At 32.3% G+C, this 19,057-nt stretch overlaps 2 protein-coding genes and 2 long non-coding RNA genes across 6 annotated transcripts; all 4 read right to left on the reverse strand.

Annotated features, from left to right (window-relative positions):
• LOC109350054 (ELMO domain-containing protein 2-like) lies at nt 5,229–8,159 on the reverse strand. Of its 2 annotated transcripts, XM_019591172.1 has the most exons (6): nt 7,994–8,159; nt 7,237–7,346; nt 6,901–6,969; nt 6,628–6,743; nt 6,011–6,064; nt 5,229–5,887 (listed from the first exon to the last, which is right to left on the reverse strand). In XM_019591172.1, exons 1-6 carry the CDS (start codon nt 8,088–8,090, stop codon nt 5,809–5,811), a joined length of 525 nt encoding a protein of 174 aa, XP_019446717.1. In that variant the 5' UTR covers nt 8,091–8,159; the 3' UTR covers nt 5,229–5,808. The 2 variants fall into 2 exon arrangements, with proteins under 2 accessions (XP_019446717.1, XP_019446716.1); XM_019591171.1 differs by lacking the exon at nt 7,994–8,159 and having other exon boundaries at nt 7,237–7,903.
• LOC109348943 lies at nt 10,623–15,404 on the reverse strand. Of its 2 annotated transcripts, XR_002107822.1 has the most exons (7): nt 15,049–15,404; nt 14,571–14,696; nt 14,357–14,446; nt 13,481–13,655; nt 12,530–13,386; nt 11,811–11,995; nt 10,623–11,374 (listed from the first exon to the last, which is right to left on the reverse strand). XR_002107822.1 is itself a non-coding variant. In XM_019589564.1 (3 exons), exons 1-3 carry the CDS (start codon nt 12,641–12,643, stop codon nt 11,350–11,352), a joined length of 324 nt encoding a protein of 107 aa, XP_019445109.1. In that variant the 5' UTR covers nt 12,644–13,474; the 3' UTR covers nt 10,623–11,349. The 2 variants fall into 2 exon arrangements, 1 of the variants encoding a protein (XP_019445109.1); XM_019589564.1 differs by lacking the exons at nt 13,481–13,655; nt 14,357–14,446; nt 14,571–14,696; nt 15,049–15,404 and having other exon boundaries at nt 12,530–13,474.
• LOC109348951 lies at nt 15,714–17,107 on the reverse strand. The gene is made up of 3 exons (XR_002107836.1): nt 16,947–17,107; nt 16,717–16,817; nt 15,714–16,022 (listed from the first exon to the last, which is right to left on the reverse strand). It is a non-coding gene; the product is annotated as an uncharacterized LOC109348951 (long non-coding RNA).
• Nucleotides 17,357–18,379, reverse strand: LOC109348952. The gene is made up of 2 exons (XR_002107837.1): nt 17,651–18,379; nt 17,357–17,573 (listed from the first exon to the last, which is right to left on the reverse strand). It is a non-coding gene; the product is annotated as an uncharacterized LOC109348952 (long non-coding RNA).

Genomic DNA, 19,057 nt, shown 5'->3' on the forward strand with positions numbered 1-19,057 from the left:
TTACTTATATATAAGAATATATTTATAGATAAAAATTATTAATTATGTATGAAATCATTCGGTCAGACCAGATGGTTTAACCAGTTAAACTGGTTGAACCTAATAAGGGCTCTCCTAGTTTGATGTCCGGCTCGGGTTTCACAATATTGATTCTATGTATCTCTTGTTTCTCATTAGTCATAAAATATAAATATGTTTAATTTATATTTTAATTTTCTGATCAATGAGAAATAAAAGATATAGTCATAAAAGTTTAGGATGCGATATTTCTCCCAAATAGTGATGTTTAGATTATGGACGCTTAATAATAAGATTTTAAAATGTATGCATTGATAGTGTAAAAAATTTACACTGTCAGCATATCGTCCACCATTAGTTTATATTACTTTTGTTTGAAAAATAATGATAATAAATAAATCAATAATAGATGATTATTGACAGTGTAAAAACTCTTAATTGTCGGTCTATACTCCTAATAATAAAGAAATGATTTTACAGAGTAATGTGGTGAAAGGGTAAAGTGGTCCAAAGAACAGAGGAGCTGGTCCAAGATCATTGAGTGGGTGGTAGAATGAATGTTGATTGGGGATTGGTTAAAAGATTGTGTCTGGTGGGGAGCATACAATACAATGCTTTGCTTTGTGTAATAAATAAATGTTGGTATGTGAAGTGCAGAGGTTGTCTTTGTCGTAAAAGCTGAACATAAAGTATATTAACTTGGAGGTATGCAACGTGAACAACACAGTTTCACATGCTACAAATCTAATCATGTGACCCATTCACTTGCACACGGATGATACAGTCTACATTTCCATCATGCTTATTTCTGCCTCAAGGGAGTAGGTATAGGTCATTTCACATTATATAATATATCTAAAAGAAAACATTTATATATAGCAATTATAAAAGATGGTATGAATTTGTTTTTTAAGAGTAAAAATATTTACACTCTTCAAAAAATAGTAATATTTAAGAGCAACTACCTAATGGATGGAGGGACTATGAGAACAGAATTGATGTGCAAGAAGACCTTGAAGTATTAAAGTGAGTGTTTCTAAAAAGAAAACTAAATACACAATTTGGTAGTTTTTTTAAATATACTATTTTTCAATATTGACTTTCTATTTATTGTTTAACTAACTACGTCCTTTTTAATTTATACTTTCTATTATTAATTTCTGTAGAAGTGTTAAATGAAAAAAATAAACACATTTAATATCTACCATTAATTCTAGTTAGTTCTACGGGGGGCCATTGGACCAGAGACTTTCCAAGTTCATGTATTCACTTTTCTAGTTAGAAACCAACTCATTGGGCAAAAGTATAAGAAACATTTAGCACCTTTTTTTAATTTAGTGTTAGTATATATAGTAAGAGGATATACAATTATTAACATTTTTACCAGCCAAAGAAAATTACTAGGATGAGTACAAGGAATACTATAACTCAAAAGGATTACAAAATAATCAAAAGGGAAATTGTGTTAGATATTTCTTGATGATTTGTGAAATACCAATCCTGGGATCTTGAATATCATTATCCTCACATATAATATAAAACAAGGATACAAAGCATACTTGAATCCATGTTCTCTGATCTAATTCTTTGATATACCTTTTGAGAAAGTTTTGGTATGATGACATTCTTCAACCAAATCCTTAATTCCTTTTGGGACCTTCATTTTCTTTCTGATGGGGACATGTGAAAACTATTTATGATTTGATGTTTTGATGACCATAACCTTTCCTTATGTGTTAACTTATAGGGTTCTCATTATCCCCAATAGGTTAACATGATGACATTCACCCACCCATTAAGCCCATATCCGTTACCAACTTTTAGAAATCTAGGTGATGTCATGAATTAGATCACTTATAATGTATCCCAGAAATAAATGATTGATATCATTGTATCAAATATATGATGTCCACCTTAATTAGAAATTATAAATTTCTAACAATCTCCCACTTGGGTTTAATATCTTCTTGAAACAATTATATCACAGGGTCTTTAGGCGCACATCTGTATGTTATTCACGTTTAGACTTCTCCTTAATACAATCTGGTCCATCTCATATATCACCTATGGAACCACCGCAATTTTCATCATATTTAAGTGTGACTCGACCATGATGATCACCATATTAATAAACTCAATGACATAGATCAAATATGGATGAGTGACATAGAAATTTCATGCAATGTGATCTCAAACATGTCTATTTTCAACTAGTCATTCTTTATTCTCCAGTGAGATCAATCCAGAGTCTTGAACTGCAACATAATAGTTATAATGCACAATTTCAAAATGAAACAATAAACCATCAACTTTATTTTGCATAAAAACCGTACATAATATCCAAAGCAAAAATATAGACACCCATTGAACTAAGGTACCCTAAGGAACGAACAACACCCATATGAGCAACATGTTCATGAAAGACTTTGGGTACCAAACCTTTAGTCAGTGGATCAGTTAGCATAAAATTTGTTCATATATGTTATATGGAAAATTGTCCATTATGTCAATGAATTTTGATTTTGTAGAACTCTTATTGTTGTTGGAGTACAGAACCACAAACTTGTTGTCAATAAATTCTCAATGGTCTTTCAATACCATCACCACATGTAAGCCACTGACAAATTTCTACAACCATATGCCATGGTCTGATGTTTCAAAACAAGCCATGAACTCTGCAACCATGGTTGAAGGAGCTATAAGCGTCTGTTTTGCAGACTTTCAAGAGATAACACCTCCAGCCAATATAAACACATATCTAGAGTGGAGTGTCTGCTGTCTAGACATTCAACAATATTGGAATCAGAGTAGCCAATGATCTCTAAATTCACAGACCTCCGATTTGTGAACATGCACTTCTTTGTTCTCTTAGGCTATGTTTGGTTAACGGAGGAAAGTGGAAGGAAAGAAAGTTGAAGGAAAGAAAAATAGTAAAAAATGAGATGATAATTTTATTGTTTGGTATGATTGAAAATGGAAGAAAAGTGAAAGGAAAGAAAATGCATATTTAAACATAATGTATTTAAAATGACATAAGTGCCCTCATTATGTAACTAAATTACATAACTAAATATTTATTTAAAACGACAACGCATAATTATAAAATATGTCTAATTTTTAAATACTATTTTTTAATATTGCAAATTACATAACTAAATAATTTATTTTTAATAAAATTGATTAATATTTTGAAGTTACTAAGTTTAATATAATAATTTATGTTTATAAAATTCAATAAAAATCATTAACATCTTATATCTTCTTCTCACCAATGTATCTAAGTAAAGTATAAATAATTTTTTACAATCACTTTTATATTTTTAACAATCTCACTTCTACATATTTTGCGTTTTGTATTTCTAATTTATTTATTATTTGTCTATTTGTTAGTAATTATGTTTATTTTTTCTTTTCTTTTCATTCTAGACAATACATAATTATGATTTATTTTTGAGTTTAGAAGCAACGAAAATAAAATTAAGTTAACGAATTTCACATCAAAATGAATATAAACAATTTTTTTTACTAAATTGTATATATTTTCACATAGATTGTGGTTCTTTAAATTCATTCATGGTGAATGACAAATTTAGAATTTTTGATGTTTTTCTCTCCTTTCTTAATTTTTTTCACAAAATAGGGAAGTAAACTTTTTGTGTGGGACCCATGCATATTTTTCTTTCCCTCATTTTTACTGTTGAACCAAATGGTGGAAAATAATATTTTCCACCACTTTTCTTTCCTCCTCTTTTCTTTCCTCTTTTTTCCATAGAACCAAATATAGTGTTAATGTAATGCATAACACGTTTGAATGCCTTCCAGTGATGCATTACATGATTGCTCACAAAATCTTCCCAAAACTTCCACGACAAATGCTATGTCGAGATATGTACAAACTTGAACATACATTAGCCTTCCTACTGCATATGCATAAGAAATCTTTTGCATCTCGTATCTTTCAAGGTCATTTTTGGGACACTGTTCGAGACTAAACTTGTCTCATTTAGCTATAGGATATCCCCCCAATTTACTTTCTTTCATGCCAAATTTTTATAGTAAACGTTCAATTTCTAACCACACAAAAAATTAGCTTATCATCTATAATGGGAAGGTATACCATTAGTTATGACCAAAAAAACTCTCTTGGATAGGTGACATTTTAGTGAATCATTAGATAAAAATATGACTTTAATATTTACAGTGTAAAACTTTTTTTTTTATATAGTTAGTATATTATTCTTTACTCATGTATTAATTTTGTTCAAGAATCAATAATAATTAATTTACAAATGGTAAGTGATGTACTATTAACATAAAAACACTTATACTATCAATACATATGCATTAAATCCTAATAGATCATTTATACAATTAATTTTATTAACCAATAATATTATTATTTAACATAATAGTGCATACATATGAAATATCATACAATATGTAAATCATAAATCTGAAACAAACAATAACATGTAAGAGAAATAGAAAAAGAAAAAGAAAATGCATATTGTGATAGTTTTATCTATTATTCATATTCAGTTAGGTTTGACTTTTATATATAAATAAGAGAAAAATGTATGAAACGATAGTATATAAATTTTATAATATTGTTAGTGCATCATCCCTATTTATATGTGATCATTATTGATTTTTCAAAAAAAATAATGAAAATGATAAAGTAATTTAAATTACTTTTGAAAGAATAAATAGTAATAAAAGAATGAAAAGATACAACAAAAAACTAACCAGATGCGCATTTTCCTTGGTCAACTATTTAGAGAGTTGAACCTTAGAAAGAAAAAACACTGGAAAAAAACAAAACAAAAAAATTAGTGTGGTGCTGCAATGGCGAGAAAATCAGTTTTGATAGGATGCATAAACAATGTGTGGAAGATGCATATACTTGCCTTATCAATAGATACAGTTTCTCTGAAGATGACATCGCCATTTTGATCGATACCGATGAGTCCTACACACAGCCTATGGGAAAGAATATAAGTGTTGCGCCTCCCTGCGGAGACCAGAGAAGAAGATGATACTGGCTATGATGAATGCACTGTGCCTTTTGATATGAATCTCATTTCTGGTTTGTTCATCTGTCAACCTCATATGGAACCAACCTATACATATTATAATTTATTGTGTATAAATTGTTACCTAACAATCAAAAAAATCTTTACTTCTTTCTTCTTAGAGTTCCAGTGCTACTCTAACAAATGAGCATTTTTATCTTAACTAATTAATTATAAAACTCTCATTGAGCTTATAGGAACTTCACTTCATTGGTTCTCATCACTCTTTAACTTCCCGGCAACATCAAAAACAAAATAAATAGAAGTACCCTTAACAAGAGTTGATAAGATGAATGTAAAACTGGACAAACCATTAAAAGAATTTAAAACAACATATTTTAAGATTTCAATTTAAAACAACATATTTTAAGATTTCAATTTGATACAGCACAACAACTTTGTTTGATCATGTAACACCCCAACTAATGGGAAAATACTTGTGTTGTTAAATACTTCTTATTATCATAATCAGTGACTTCACTAAAGGTTAACAGAAAATGCAGAGGGTACATTATGAAAAGTTAGAGTTAGTGTTACCACTAGGGAGAACAAAAGAGGTGAGTATAAATGTACCCATGTTCCTTCCAACCTTATCATTATCACAGTACCAAGATTCTAATGTAATGAACTTTTTATCCCCAATTTCCTTTTGAACTTGAAGATGGCTTCTCAATTCTCTGGTTTTAGAAAAACTCCAACTGAAATTTCAAAATGCATCTTAAAATGATATATTAATGCCAGCAACAGTAGAAGAGTATCCATATGTTGCTTGGTTCCCATCTTTCTTCAACATCAGCCTGTGAAAAGATGACTTCATTTGAATTTCCATACAATTAGTAATAACTGATCTTACTAAAATGAAGACATAAAAAGGTGGACCAAATCCTTTCAGGTGTGGAAAATAAAAGATAAACACATACCGGATATGTCCTTGCGAAAAACAGAAGATTTTCAAGGAAATGAAGCCACATCCCCTAAGGAAAGCAAGTTATCAGCCATAATACCTTTGAATATAAAATTTGTATGTATTTTAAGGGTAATCATAATGCAACTCCTTTTAAGAATATAGACATATGAATAAGTGTTTTCATATAATGTGCAATCATTTAAACAGAAATTGTCAACACGCTGCGGCAATGAGTTCAGGGCCCACATGTAAGATTGAAAAATATGTACATCAATTGTTCTCTATGGTCATGCCCTGACCTAGTGTGTTTATGGCACAAGCAACACAGATCTCCACCAGAAAACCCCATTACCAAAATTTATTCCCAAGTAGTAATCTAATAAAGTTGATATATATTGGACTATGAAATTTCTTAGACAAAAAGTGGTTTAGTCTAATTTTAGCTTCATGAATTGGGAAATCATTTAGTGTGAGGAGAAAAGGGGACTAAAGAGAATTTATGCTACTGTAAACCTTAGCAGAAGTGCAGTGCTACTGATTTCTTCATTTCTACTCAGCATATTCTTTCAAGTGGATAACAAGGAATTGCCAATTTGTCATGTGAACTCTCATATGGTCACATCGGTATACCTGAAGTCGGTTGATGGATTAGGTCCTTGCCACCCGATATCTTTCCATTGATCAGATATCAAGCCACTCAGACAAACATTAGGAAAGGAACAGTGCCACAAAGTTCTCAGTGCTTCCTGTTGGAATTTACTACTTAGTTAGCAAAATGTGGTTTCATTGAAACCCAAAAATGAACCATAAATGAAGCTTGAATTTTCCAAACGCGTCCTGAGAAAGAATTCAGAGAAATTAAATAAAGAAGAAAGCTAGATAGGTGCATGAAAAAATAAGTACTTGATGATCAGAGCTAGTCTCATCATAAGGTACTTGCAGCTGTTCTTGAAGCCTTTGAAGTTTCTCTTCTTGACATAAACATGAAACATGTTCAATGAGTCTGTGATAACAGTGAGACACATACTAGGATGCATAATTGCAGATTATGGTTTCCTATTAATTACTATAATTAAATAGCTGCACTGCTTGAAACAAATGATAAGTCTTTTCAACTATTGTCTGGCACAAGGAAAAACAAACATACCATGACACAATACCTCTTTTTAATATCTATAAAAAAAGAAGGTAAGAATTTATAATATCTATAAAAATCACCAACTTCCATTTTTCCTTTACCTCAACAGGACTCAAAGGATAGTCAACAAACTTTCCAGATGATGATCGTCTAGTGTTCGTACGGTTAAAGAGTCCTCCAATCCATGATCGTGATCCAACCATAGCATTAGCTACATGAAACAAATTATGGATCAGCAAGGAAATAAAACTTGAACCATAAATGACACAGACCGAAACATCAAGTTTTGTGTTGTTAAGAACTTCGGTCATTGTTAAAGAGACTTCGACCTAGTCAAATTCAAAATTGAACTAAGTTCCTCCAATACATTCTGCAAATTATTTGTGTTCTGCATCCTAATACTTGAAGCAGAAGGAGCATGCCTTTAAGACTGCCTTATAAAAGCAAGAAATGAATCCTGGATAGGACTAACAAACAAAAACATGTTTTACTCCATTTGATAGACCCAAACAACATGATCAAACCCTCACACTTCTCAATGCTCATAGGCTTACCCAAAAAATAAAGTTAAATAGAAAGGAAATTTTATTATCATACATAGGCTTGAAATTACAAAAAGATTCTCCCAAAATTAAACGGCCAGAGTGCTACCTCACAACTCAGTCCTCATTGATACGTTTCACCACAATTAAAAGGAAAATGCCCGTATGTAAGCATGAAAATCTGCTATTTTAAGTATTTGGCTGGAACAGTTACATTTTCTCATTCACTCAAAGCAAAAATCAAGTAAGATATTTGTTTAAAAAAAGACGAAACTTACAAGAATGCAAAGAAGCTTGAAGAGAAAAATGTACTCACTAAAACATTGAGCTAAGTGAGATATTAAGCGAGTGGGATTACGGGAGCATTCCAACTCCATCTTCTTTTCTATGTCTCCAGAAAATATCATCTTCATCAACCAGCATTGGAAAGCATCCTTAAGCAAATAGTAAGTGGATAAAATAAAGTATGAACAACTCCTGGATCTACCTACAATATATTCGAGAAGTACACGAAGAAATCATTCTGTAGTTTCTTTAACTAGCAAAAAGAGATGCTTCTGAATATAACAATCACACTCACTCTTACGTTCACAAATAATTGAATCAAACATGTTCAACAATAAATGAACTAGCCTTAAACAAAATATTGTTTTCTTAAGGATCAGAACTTTTTTTAATAACATATTAACAAGTAAACAGTTGATATGGCTCAAACACAGGTAGGAGAAAAACAATAGAGACTACCACTGAGTAAATGAGAAGAAATATATATCCTGACGAAAATTATAAATAATACAAGCATAAACAAGTTCACATTTCCTCGGTAGAAATGAAGAGAATATAAGCCACAAGACTTAAAAAGAGGAATGTCATACATATATTTTGAAATGAACTTAATGTATCATACATATATTTATTACAAATAGCATCCTCAAAGTCAAATACAAAATTAATCCTAATATTTACCAAGAAGAATGAGAACATATGCCTGAATTTCCAATAACATTTATGTAACATTTAAGTAATAATAGTTATTATTATTAGGGTAAGGCAGCATATCTACCCTCCACAAACCTCAATGCACCTTTATTGTTATTATTGTCAGCATAATCTGCATATATGAAAAGAATTATAAACAACAACGATAACCAAATCCTCTTCCTTAATTCCAACAAATATATTACATCTCACTCTCCATAATCAAACTACAATACTAGAGAAATCATAATGCATACTACGATGAACAATAAGTTAGAAAGAAGTCTGTGTAATAGGCCACAGCCATTCTGAATTTACAGTATGAATAGAACTACTGTTGGCATTAGCATTTATCAAGGCAATTATGCTCATACCATACTACTTTACATTATCAATACACATCTCTTATTACAATTGCATTTAGAAACTCAAATATTCCATCTATAATTCATATAATGAATAAAAAATTCATACTGCAATTTGCATTTCGGGTCATCAAGGCATAAGCCATATCCTATGCTTTTCCAGCATGCCATACAACAATTGTATTGAGGGAAATCATGGCTACAAACATACCATACCTGTTTATAATATGAATAAAAAAATTAATACTACAATTTCACTTACGAAACTACATACCATAGTAATACCATCCATTTTCATATTATAATAATTGCACTTACCAATCACACAGTCTTAATTATACCACACAGTCTTAATTATCTTATAGATAGGTTATTTGTCAATCTACTTAATATATGCTAAAATTGTGGCTCATTGAATTCTTTGAAGCAGATACAATGCATGGAGGAAGGTGTTGAATCATTGAGAGAGAGGAGTTTCAAGTTCTACAAAGGGTGTAGAAAATACACGTATGTATTTCTTCTATCTTATCCTAGTTCTTTTTATGTTTCGGTGAAACAGATACAATGTTCATATCTCATATGCTTATTATTTTGCAATTATTTTCTGATAAATTAGCTACTCAGGCATGATAGTCATTGCAAAAATAACAGATTATGATGTTCAATTTCTCAAGCCCTAAGCTGTTTGCTGTGAAGAGTCCCAAAGTTAGACATCTAGTTATCCCTCTTAGCATGTTTAGCAGGTTATGTGGCTGGACTTTCAGATATTATTCAAATTGTATCCAGAAAGGCGATTCTTATTCCTGAATCGTCCTTTTTGAGCTTAAGCAACACCATAGTAATACCATCCATTTTCATATTATAATAATTGCACTTAGTAATCACACAGTCTTAATTATACCATATAGTATTATAAATGAATAAAGAAGCATTTAGGGACATCTAGGCAACATGCATACCACAACTATGGCAGATGAAAAAAACATTGATCTTCTATATCTTTATAGAGAAAGAAAGTTGAGAAATGTGCCAATGATAAAAGGTCGGAGAAGACACAGTGAAATCAAATTCTTTCCCTCTACATATCTTTCTCACTAACCCATTAGGGCTTCAACGGAATCATTGTAATATTTGGTTTACAGAAAACATCATAGTGGTAATTATAAAGATTATAAACATAATATTATATATATTGTTATAACCAAGATGACTGAATGGTAAATAAAAGTGAAGAGTCTTCTTACAAGGCTTGTGTCAGATTCTTCTGTCTTGACATAAACTGTTGAAATTTTTGGCTCTTCCCATTGTTTCTTGCAAGTTTCTTCATTGTTGAAATTCCCATCAGGTTACTATTGTTGTTGCTCATATATTTTGTTTACAGAAAACAACACAGTGATCATTATATAGGCAAGCTTAAGACGTAAAATTATGAATAGGGCATTTGCATTTATCAAGGCAATTATGCTCATAAAGCATGGCATATGGCATCCACTTCACATTTATGGTCATATAGCTGAAGCATACCATCCTATTTTACACTATCAATACACGTCTCTTGTTACAATTGCATTTAGAAACTCAAATCTACCATCTATGATTCATATAATGAATAAACAATTCATACTGCAATTTGCATTTCGGGTCATCAAGGCATAATCCATATCCTATGCTTTTCCAACATGCCATACAACAATTGTATTTAGGGAAATCATGGCCACAAACATACCATACCAATTTATAATATGAATAAAAAAAATGAATACTACAATTACACTTAAGAAACTAAACCATTCCATTTTAGGTTATGAATAGAGAATGCAGAATTCATACCGTAACTTCATACAAGATCATCCAGTAAATCAGGGTCTCATTCAGATTTCAAACTATAGGCAACTAGGGTCAACCGATTTCAGATTAGATTCAGTTCTCACAACCCAAAACAAAGTCCAGGATCTATAACTTTGTTTAGCCAATTAAATTTCAGTTCATCTAGATCGAAAACAATGTTATTTCAATCTGACTCAATAAATTTGTCAAAAGAATTTGAACAATCACTAAGAAAATGTCACCGAAGGTTTTTTTGTTTAAACAAGAACATGTTTTATTTATGGCTATTACCATGAAAAGGTAGCAACCTTCACTTATAATCAATTAATCATAAATGAACTTGCTCTAAGAAAACTCCAGCATCAGAAAAGGTCAGAATCAGCAATCAAGCACAGTACAAAAACGGGTCATGTGGGATAATCAGTATATGCATTGAAGTGAGATAGCAACGGGAAAAGGCTTCAAGTCCTCACCAACATCTACATCATCTGAAGCGTCATGGTTAGAGGAAGTTGAACTCTGATTTCCTAAAATTAAAACAAGGAAATTTAGCAGCCAATCAACAATAGTGGCATAAGCTTCTGCATGAATTCAAGGCATAGCGTTGATGAGGATAAAGAAGCAGCTTTGCTTTTAAAACTGGAGAACAGATCACAACAATAGCATATTCTTCACAAATCTCCAACTTACTATGCCATTCTAAAGCCAGCATGACATAAGTTCCATGGACTCTAGTCTCTAACATATAATTGTCACCTAACCTCACAAAGCAAATTACCCATAATACGATCAAAAAACTTCAGCATTCCAGATTAAAAAAACTTAGATTTCAAGTTGAGAGTGTTAAATTCAAGAAATAAATGGAACCAGTGTAATGTACACCAATTTGACCCCAGTATAGAGTTACTCTAAAACATGAGAAGAAAACATATTGGTGATATATCATAATAAGAAGAGACCTACCAAATGTAAAAGGGTTTTGACTGTTCGGCATAAACCCAGTTTTTTTCTCCAAGGCTGTTATTTTCTTTGTTTGTTACTTCGGACAAGATTTTCTTCCCAGCAAAAGAAGCTCCGACATCAGCAACCAAATTTTCTCCCTTGGTGGCATTTGCTTTGAGCCAGTTTACAACATCACTAAATTTTACCTGAAACAATACAAGGTTATTTTAGTCAAGTCTGTAGATGTATAACTTACAACATTATTTAGTGTGCATAAGCAGCTACATCATCCACTATCGAAAATACACATGCACACTAATAGTGAGTAGTCTAGTACTAGCACTGAGCATTCAAGATGCAAGAGGCCAAGAGCAACAGGTAACAAGTAACTATATTCCACTATAGCTTATGCTGCTACCCTACCAATGAATTGAAAGAGGGAAATGGTGAAAGTGTTTGTATTATAGGGTACCCAAAACAAGAAAGCAATTATATTTGCCATTGCTGACAAACTTCGGAAGCCGAACCTCAGTATTTTCACATATGTAGGTATGCCAGTTAGTGCATATGTGTCTATTGTTTTCATTGCAGAATGCATACATGATACAAGTAAACAATGCTACAAGATATCAGAATGGTAACTTAAATAAAATATTACTTGGGTACAGATAGTAAAACTTTTTAAATTACAAATAAAAGTGATATCTGACGTTAGAGCAGTAAATTATGTGGAGAATTACCATAATAATTGAAGCATGATCTAAGTAATCTCTGAGACCATCTTCCCAAAGCTCATCAGGATGATTCTTTAGTTGAGTTTGAACCCAGCTGTTTATAAGAAAGACAGTTAGCATAACAATAAAAACGTTTATGCAGCAGCCAATGTGGTATTATAATCATAGAAACAAAAAATCTTTTAACATAGATATTAATACATGATGGTGTATAAAAATGACTAACCAAATAAGTAAAACCCCAAACTACAGAAAAAGGCTAAATGATTGTTAATAATCCTAAGCATATTTGAAATAAAATAGTTTTGAACTCTTCTCCGATTCCAAACACTACTGCCCACAAGACACTGCCATCAAATTGCTCAATGCTCCAAAATTTGAAAGAGTACTGAAACAGTTTAAAAAAAGTACTTATATGCTAAATAAAGCTTTGGGGAATAACCCAACATATATGCTAAATAAAGCTTCGGGGAATAACCCAACATACATGGAAATATAATCTTTTAAAATAAGTCATGGTCGGAGATTTGACAGCCATACTTAACCAATGTAGGTAGAAATATTGGATGTTATTACTTACCAGGCCAATGGTCCAAAAACATTTTCATAGTTGATTTTGAATAACTCACAATTTTAACGTATTATTGCACTATAAACAAGTAAAAATGTCCTGAACCATTGGCTGCGGCCCATCCAAAAAATTATCACAAACCAGGGTTTTAGAACATTTACCTTGTAAAAATATAAAGTGAGGTCCAAGCAATGTATGCATTACCTTCAACTAACAATTGCATTGATCTAAGGTACTATAGCTTATCAGAGTCACCTACATTCTTCTCTTATGTTACATAAGCAACAGTCTCCTAAGCACAAGGTTTGGCAACACATAATCTAACAAATGACACGTTAAAAAATTATGTAAAAGGGAAAATTGAAGGTGGATCCAGTAAGAATTACATTTTAATGGCTCAAAGCAAGCATAATATCACGACTCTTGTTTGTACTCTCAAGATACTGGAGCATATTCTTGGATAATAGATGCCAATTTATTTCGATCTTCTCCTGTTTTCATTCGGATCAAGAATGTACTTGCAACAACACTATCATTATCTCCACTTCCGCCAGCATTACCCTACAAAATCCTCAAGATTTATATTTGTTTTCTGTTAGCTATTCAATCATAGTAAAGTAAGGTGAAATTACTCAAAAATAAGAGAAAATGTGAAGAAACTAAATGAAGGGAAGCTATTAATATAGAAAATCTGTTTCTGTGCAGGGGGGAATAGGAAGAGAAATGAGATGTGATCGTTGATGTGATTAAGAAGGAAGAGAGAAATGGAAAGAAATATAAGGGGTAGAAAAGGTGGTGTATGAGAAAAAAATGGTAAGAATATCATATTACTCATTCATATAAGTGATATAACAACCGTTTGAGCAACTATGTATAGCTTTTACAAAAGACCAATGAAGGATACTAATAGTAAGGACAACTATTATTATTTAATTTATTCTCTTCAAAAACACTTTGATAATTCATCCATCATGATAGAAACAATAGGGCCAATTCAGTGACATAATAGACAACTAACCTAGATCATGTAAGCTAAATACACCTGATTTGGATTCATGATCATCTTGTTACCCTAGAATTTTATACTCTGAAGCTTGTCTAAACTAATCAAAATTCCTTTCTACTGTCATAAAATTCAAGAAATATTTTCCAAGACAGTTGGTTTCTATGTTTAGCTATATTAAACTTCCCTCCACTATCTGGAAGCAAGTTTTATGTAGCTATTTAGCTAAATATGCAACTTCCCAACATATATGCCTTACCGAAATATGAAATATTGCAACAACAGAGTTCTTCTGCAGATTTGTTTTGATTCCTGGATACAGCAAAGCATTGAGAAGATTTTTTCCTGCCTGTCATTAGCAAAGGTATCAAAAACTGAAGGTCTCAATAAAACAACTAAATATTACATTTAGGCCAATTCCATTTAAACATACAAGTATATAAATACTAAGAAAAGCTATAAAAATACTGAACCTCATTGCGAACAATGATCGTAGGTTTTGACTCTTCGATAGCCTTGGGGATACCCTCTTTGCATTTAATAGACAGCTGGGCCACACTTTTATCTTTCCATGCATCCTAATCTGCTGGATCACTTGACTGCAAGGGTAAGAGGCATTAAACCATTGGGATGGACATCACAATGTAAAGTTGATTTGAAACAGGAACCAGTGGAAAAATGCAGCCCTAAGACAATAGTGACCCAGATGCCAGGTAGTGCTTGGCACACACATAGCGTATGGAACGATATGTTTTGTTCCATTCTCTTTGATTCCACCCCTTCAGTAGAACAAAAATGTTCCACATTTTAGTGTCGCGTTCATTCTACTTATAAGATATACCGAACACATGGAACAGAACCCATATATTCTCTCTAATCCGTTCTAACACGACACCAAACGCTACAAAAGTATAAATTTACACTGGAAATTTGCATCATATAGAAAAATACCTTCACATAAAGCTTGCACTTCACTTCATGAACAACCACTATACCTTTCTCTTCTGATCCCAATCAAGTATTTAGAAACGTTCATTTTCCAATTTTACCTTTGTCTCTAATTTTTCAATTTTTGCAATGGCCATATCATGCTCCTCATCAAGCTCTGTGACTAGCAACTCCATCATTTTGTGTTCTTTAACAACCATTTGGAAATGTTCATTTTCTGCAGCTTCTGTTCTAGCTGCAAAACAAAATAATTTGCTCATTATTCTGCATTAAAATAAATGCTGCGCTTATGGATAAGAATAATAGGAGGAATCCACAAAGGATAGAGGGAAATTTACTTGCAAGACTAACAGCACCAACATCCCCAGTTCCCACCCTTAAAAAAAAGAGCTTACATGTACTTTGTGCTAAAATTTTCATCAGCGATCCAGTTTCTAGCTATATAGGAAATCAATCCTTACAATTATCTCCATATACAACTTAGGGGAAAATGAAATGTATTATACAGATTAAAACCTGTAATGCCAATCAGTCATTCTACCTGTCATGATCCAGTTTCTAGCTATAGAGCAAATCAATCCTTACAATTATCTCCATATACAACTTAGGGGAAAATGAAATGTATTATGCAGATATGATATAGTTATAGAATGGAAACTAACTTGCCTCTCCCTTTGAAAGGTATTCATAACTCTTGCAGGTAGAGAGATAAAGCCCAAATGTCCATGTTATAGTTCCCAATATTATGTTTAAATGGAAGATAATTGTAGCCCTGACCAACTCAGTCCAACAATTAATGCAGTTCTGATCCCAATCAAGTATGCCAGTTTAAGTAGAGAGAAAGGCCTTGTCACCAAGAGTATTATGTTAGCCAATAGGTGGGAAATCAATGCCATTGATGACAGAAATGAGTGTTCTTCCTCCTTGGATGTTACATGTTTAAATGTTCCATGCTGTTGCACTGATATAGTTTATCACTGCAATATCAATAAGTCCACACCAAAATTATAACAACCATTGTGAAAATAAATAAGTAGCTACATAATCAGATAAAAATAGAACTACAGACATGACTTGGGAGGCAGTGGCACAACTATAAGGCTGTATTAGATACAGGAAATCCATCTCACAGTACAAGTAAATAGCTATGGAGAGGAAATTTTGATGTGCTTATCACTAAAACGAAATTTATTGAAATTACCAAAACTTGAATCAAAACATAAATTCCAGATATCTAAATCAAGATTAGATCAAATTTGAAGATGAATGAGTCACACAAACTAATCTTACAATTGATTTAATTGTGTAAATCTGTAACACCAGACATCAGAGGCTCGTAGTGAGGATTACAACCAAAGATTTATTTCTCTCCATTAAAGGACAAAGGAAGCTACTTGACTAGGCACAACGTTATTTGATAGAAAACAGTATATGGCAAATGTTATACCTAAAGAGTGAAATTAGTGTGCAAGTCCCTATACATTTTAGAGTTTTCAAATATGTCCCTATAGTTTCGAAAAACAATCAACTGGATCCTTGAATTTCTTTTTTAAATTATAGAAACCCATTACAATTTAGACTATGAAGACTATTTAAAAGTTCCTAAAAACCACATGAACCTGTAGACTAATTTGACCTCTCAAGGAACAAATCTGATCAGTATGTACTGACCCTGACTTGTTGCAGGACTGCAGGAAGGACTGGTAACCACATTGCAGTTGTTGCTTCCAGTGCCTGAGTTCACAATATGAGTTGCCAATGTGCGGCAGAAACTTGCATAACGCCGCAAACATGCAATAAAATGTGAAGCTAAATCAAGAACTGAGTCAACATAGGCTGCATAATTTGAAACACAATTAAAATGACCGAATGACACTTGTCAAACTGTAACAAACGCAGACCTGAATAGTAAGGACATGTGTTGTTCATAGCCATTGATTCAGAGTCAACGCTAACTAATGTTTCAGTGGATCCTTGCCGGGGCACATGCACTAAAGCAGAAGAATTTATCAAAATGAATTGAACTCCATTCAAAATCCAGAACCATCACAAATCTCTTTGGTTTTGACTCTGCAATCATACAAAATCCAGTAAGTTTTTATCTAAAAGGCAGTACCGCAGACAGACACTTCCATGTCCAATAACACAGTAATAAACAGAAAGGCTGTCAAAAATCAACGAAAATGCTATTAATTTCTTCTCAAAAGAGAAATTCAATGAAGGGAGCACCGACTAATTCCAAAGAGCATTCCACTACAAGGACCTCAAGTGACCCAAAATTAATCCAGAAGTTAGAGCTTAGCCCAACATCAATACATACATGTGAAAACTCACTCAATTCAATGATTATGTACCCAAAAATAATGAGCTATGCATATGCTGCTTGCGTATAATCACCAATTTATTGACTAGAACATGGGCATTTGTGATTTTAACTTAATTTTACACCTTTCATCCACACATGTAAAAAAAACCTCATTTTGAACTGAACTTGCAGCTCACTGAGTCATAGCTTGGGACATATATGACTGCTGACAATGAATTGAAAAAATTAACATTAGAGAAGATACAAAAACCGTTAAGGAGAATTCTTTTGAAAAAATACCATCTCTATATGATTCCATTGTAAGAGGGGAGGATATGAGCTGAAATTCAACAAAATCACATTATCACGAGTAATAGTAATTTATGAAGAAGATTGGAAATTGAGATAGAAAGGGTTGGAAATTGCCATGACAGGTTGTGGAGTCCCTGATTGAGGAGTTTGAGTGTGGCATGCATATCCAAAACAGTATGCATCTTTCTCTTTTATTCATGTTCAATTTCATACCTCTCTTGCGAGTGCAAACGAATCAACATAAGCCTGCATAATTTGAAACACAATTAAAATGACCAAATGACACTTGTCAAACTGTAAAAAAAGCAGACCTGAATAGTAAGGACAAGGGTTGTTCATAACCATTGATTCAGAGTCAACGCTAATTAATGTTTCAGTGGATCCTTGCTCGGGCTCAGGCACTAAAGATGTTAAGGATTTAACACTATGAATTGAGGATTTAAGTTGTAATTGCATTTCGGGTAATTTTTAAAATTAGGGTCCATCTGAATTCAAAATTATAAGCAACTAGGGTCAAACATAGCATCAAGATTCATCCACACAATCATTCATCTTGCATGCAATACCTCATCCTCACAATCCAAAACAACCACTAAAATTCAGATTCATCAAGATCAAATGCATTTGAATGAGATCATAAAAGCATATCATCGATTTACAAATTATGAATAAAGAATTCATACTACAAGTATATAATTTCGATCCAACCATCTATCCATTGTGAATAAAGAATTCATGATACAATATCATTTAGGAGTTCAAGAAAGTCATAAATAAATCACACCATTATCAGCTGAAGTTCATGAAACACACATCATTCAGTTGAGGTTCATGAAAATTACATAGCTTAAGTTCAAGAAAATCACATGATTATTAGTTCAGGTTCAAGAAAACCACATCATTATCAGCTGAAGTTCAAGAAAATGACATCATTATCCGCTGAAGTTCAAGAAAATCACATAATTAGGAGTTGAAGTTCAAGAAAATCACATTATTATGAGTTGAAGTTCAAGAAAATGGCAATATTATGAGGTGAAATTCAAGAAAATCACATCACTGAGATACTAAGAAGTTGGCTCAATAAGTGTAGTAATTCATGAAGATTGGAAATTGAGATAGAAAAGAGAGATAGAAAGGGTTGGAAATTGATTCTCTCACCCTCTTTCGCATGCATATCCAACATGAAACAGTATGACTCAATTTCATGTGTACAAAATCACATCATTATCAGCTTAAGTTCAATAAAACCACATCATGATCAACTGAAGTTCAAGAAAACCACATCATTATCAGCTGAAGTTCAAGAAAATCACAATGAGCTGAAGTTCAAGAAAATCACAATGAGCTGAAGTTCAAGAAAATCACAATGAGCTGAAGTTCAAGAAAATCATATAA

The sequence above is a fragment of the Lupinus angustifolius genome, chromosome LG06 (genome assembly GCF_001865875.1).
Source record: "Lupinus angustifolius cultivar Tanjil chromosome LG06, LupAngTanjil_v1.0, whole genome shotgun sequence".
Classification (NCBI taxonomy): Eukaryota; Viridiplantae; Streptophyta; class Magnoliopsida; order Fabales; family Fabaceae; genus Lupinus; species Lupinus angustifolius.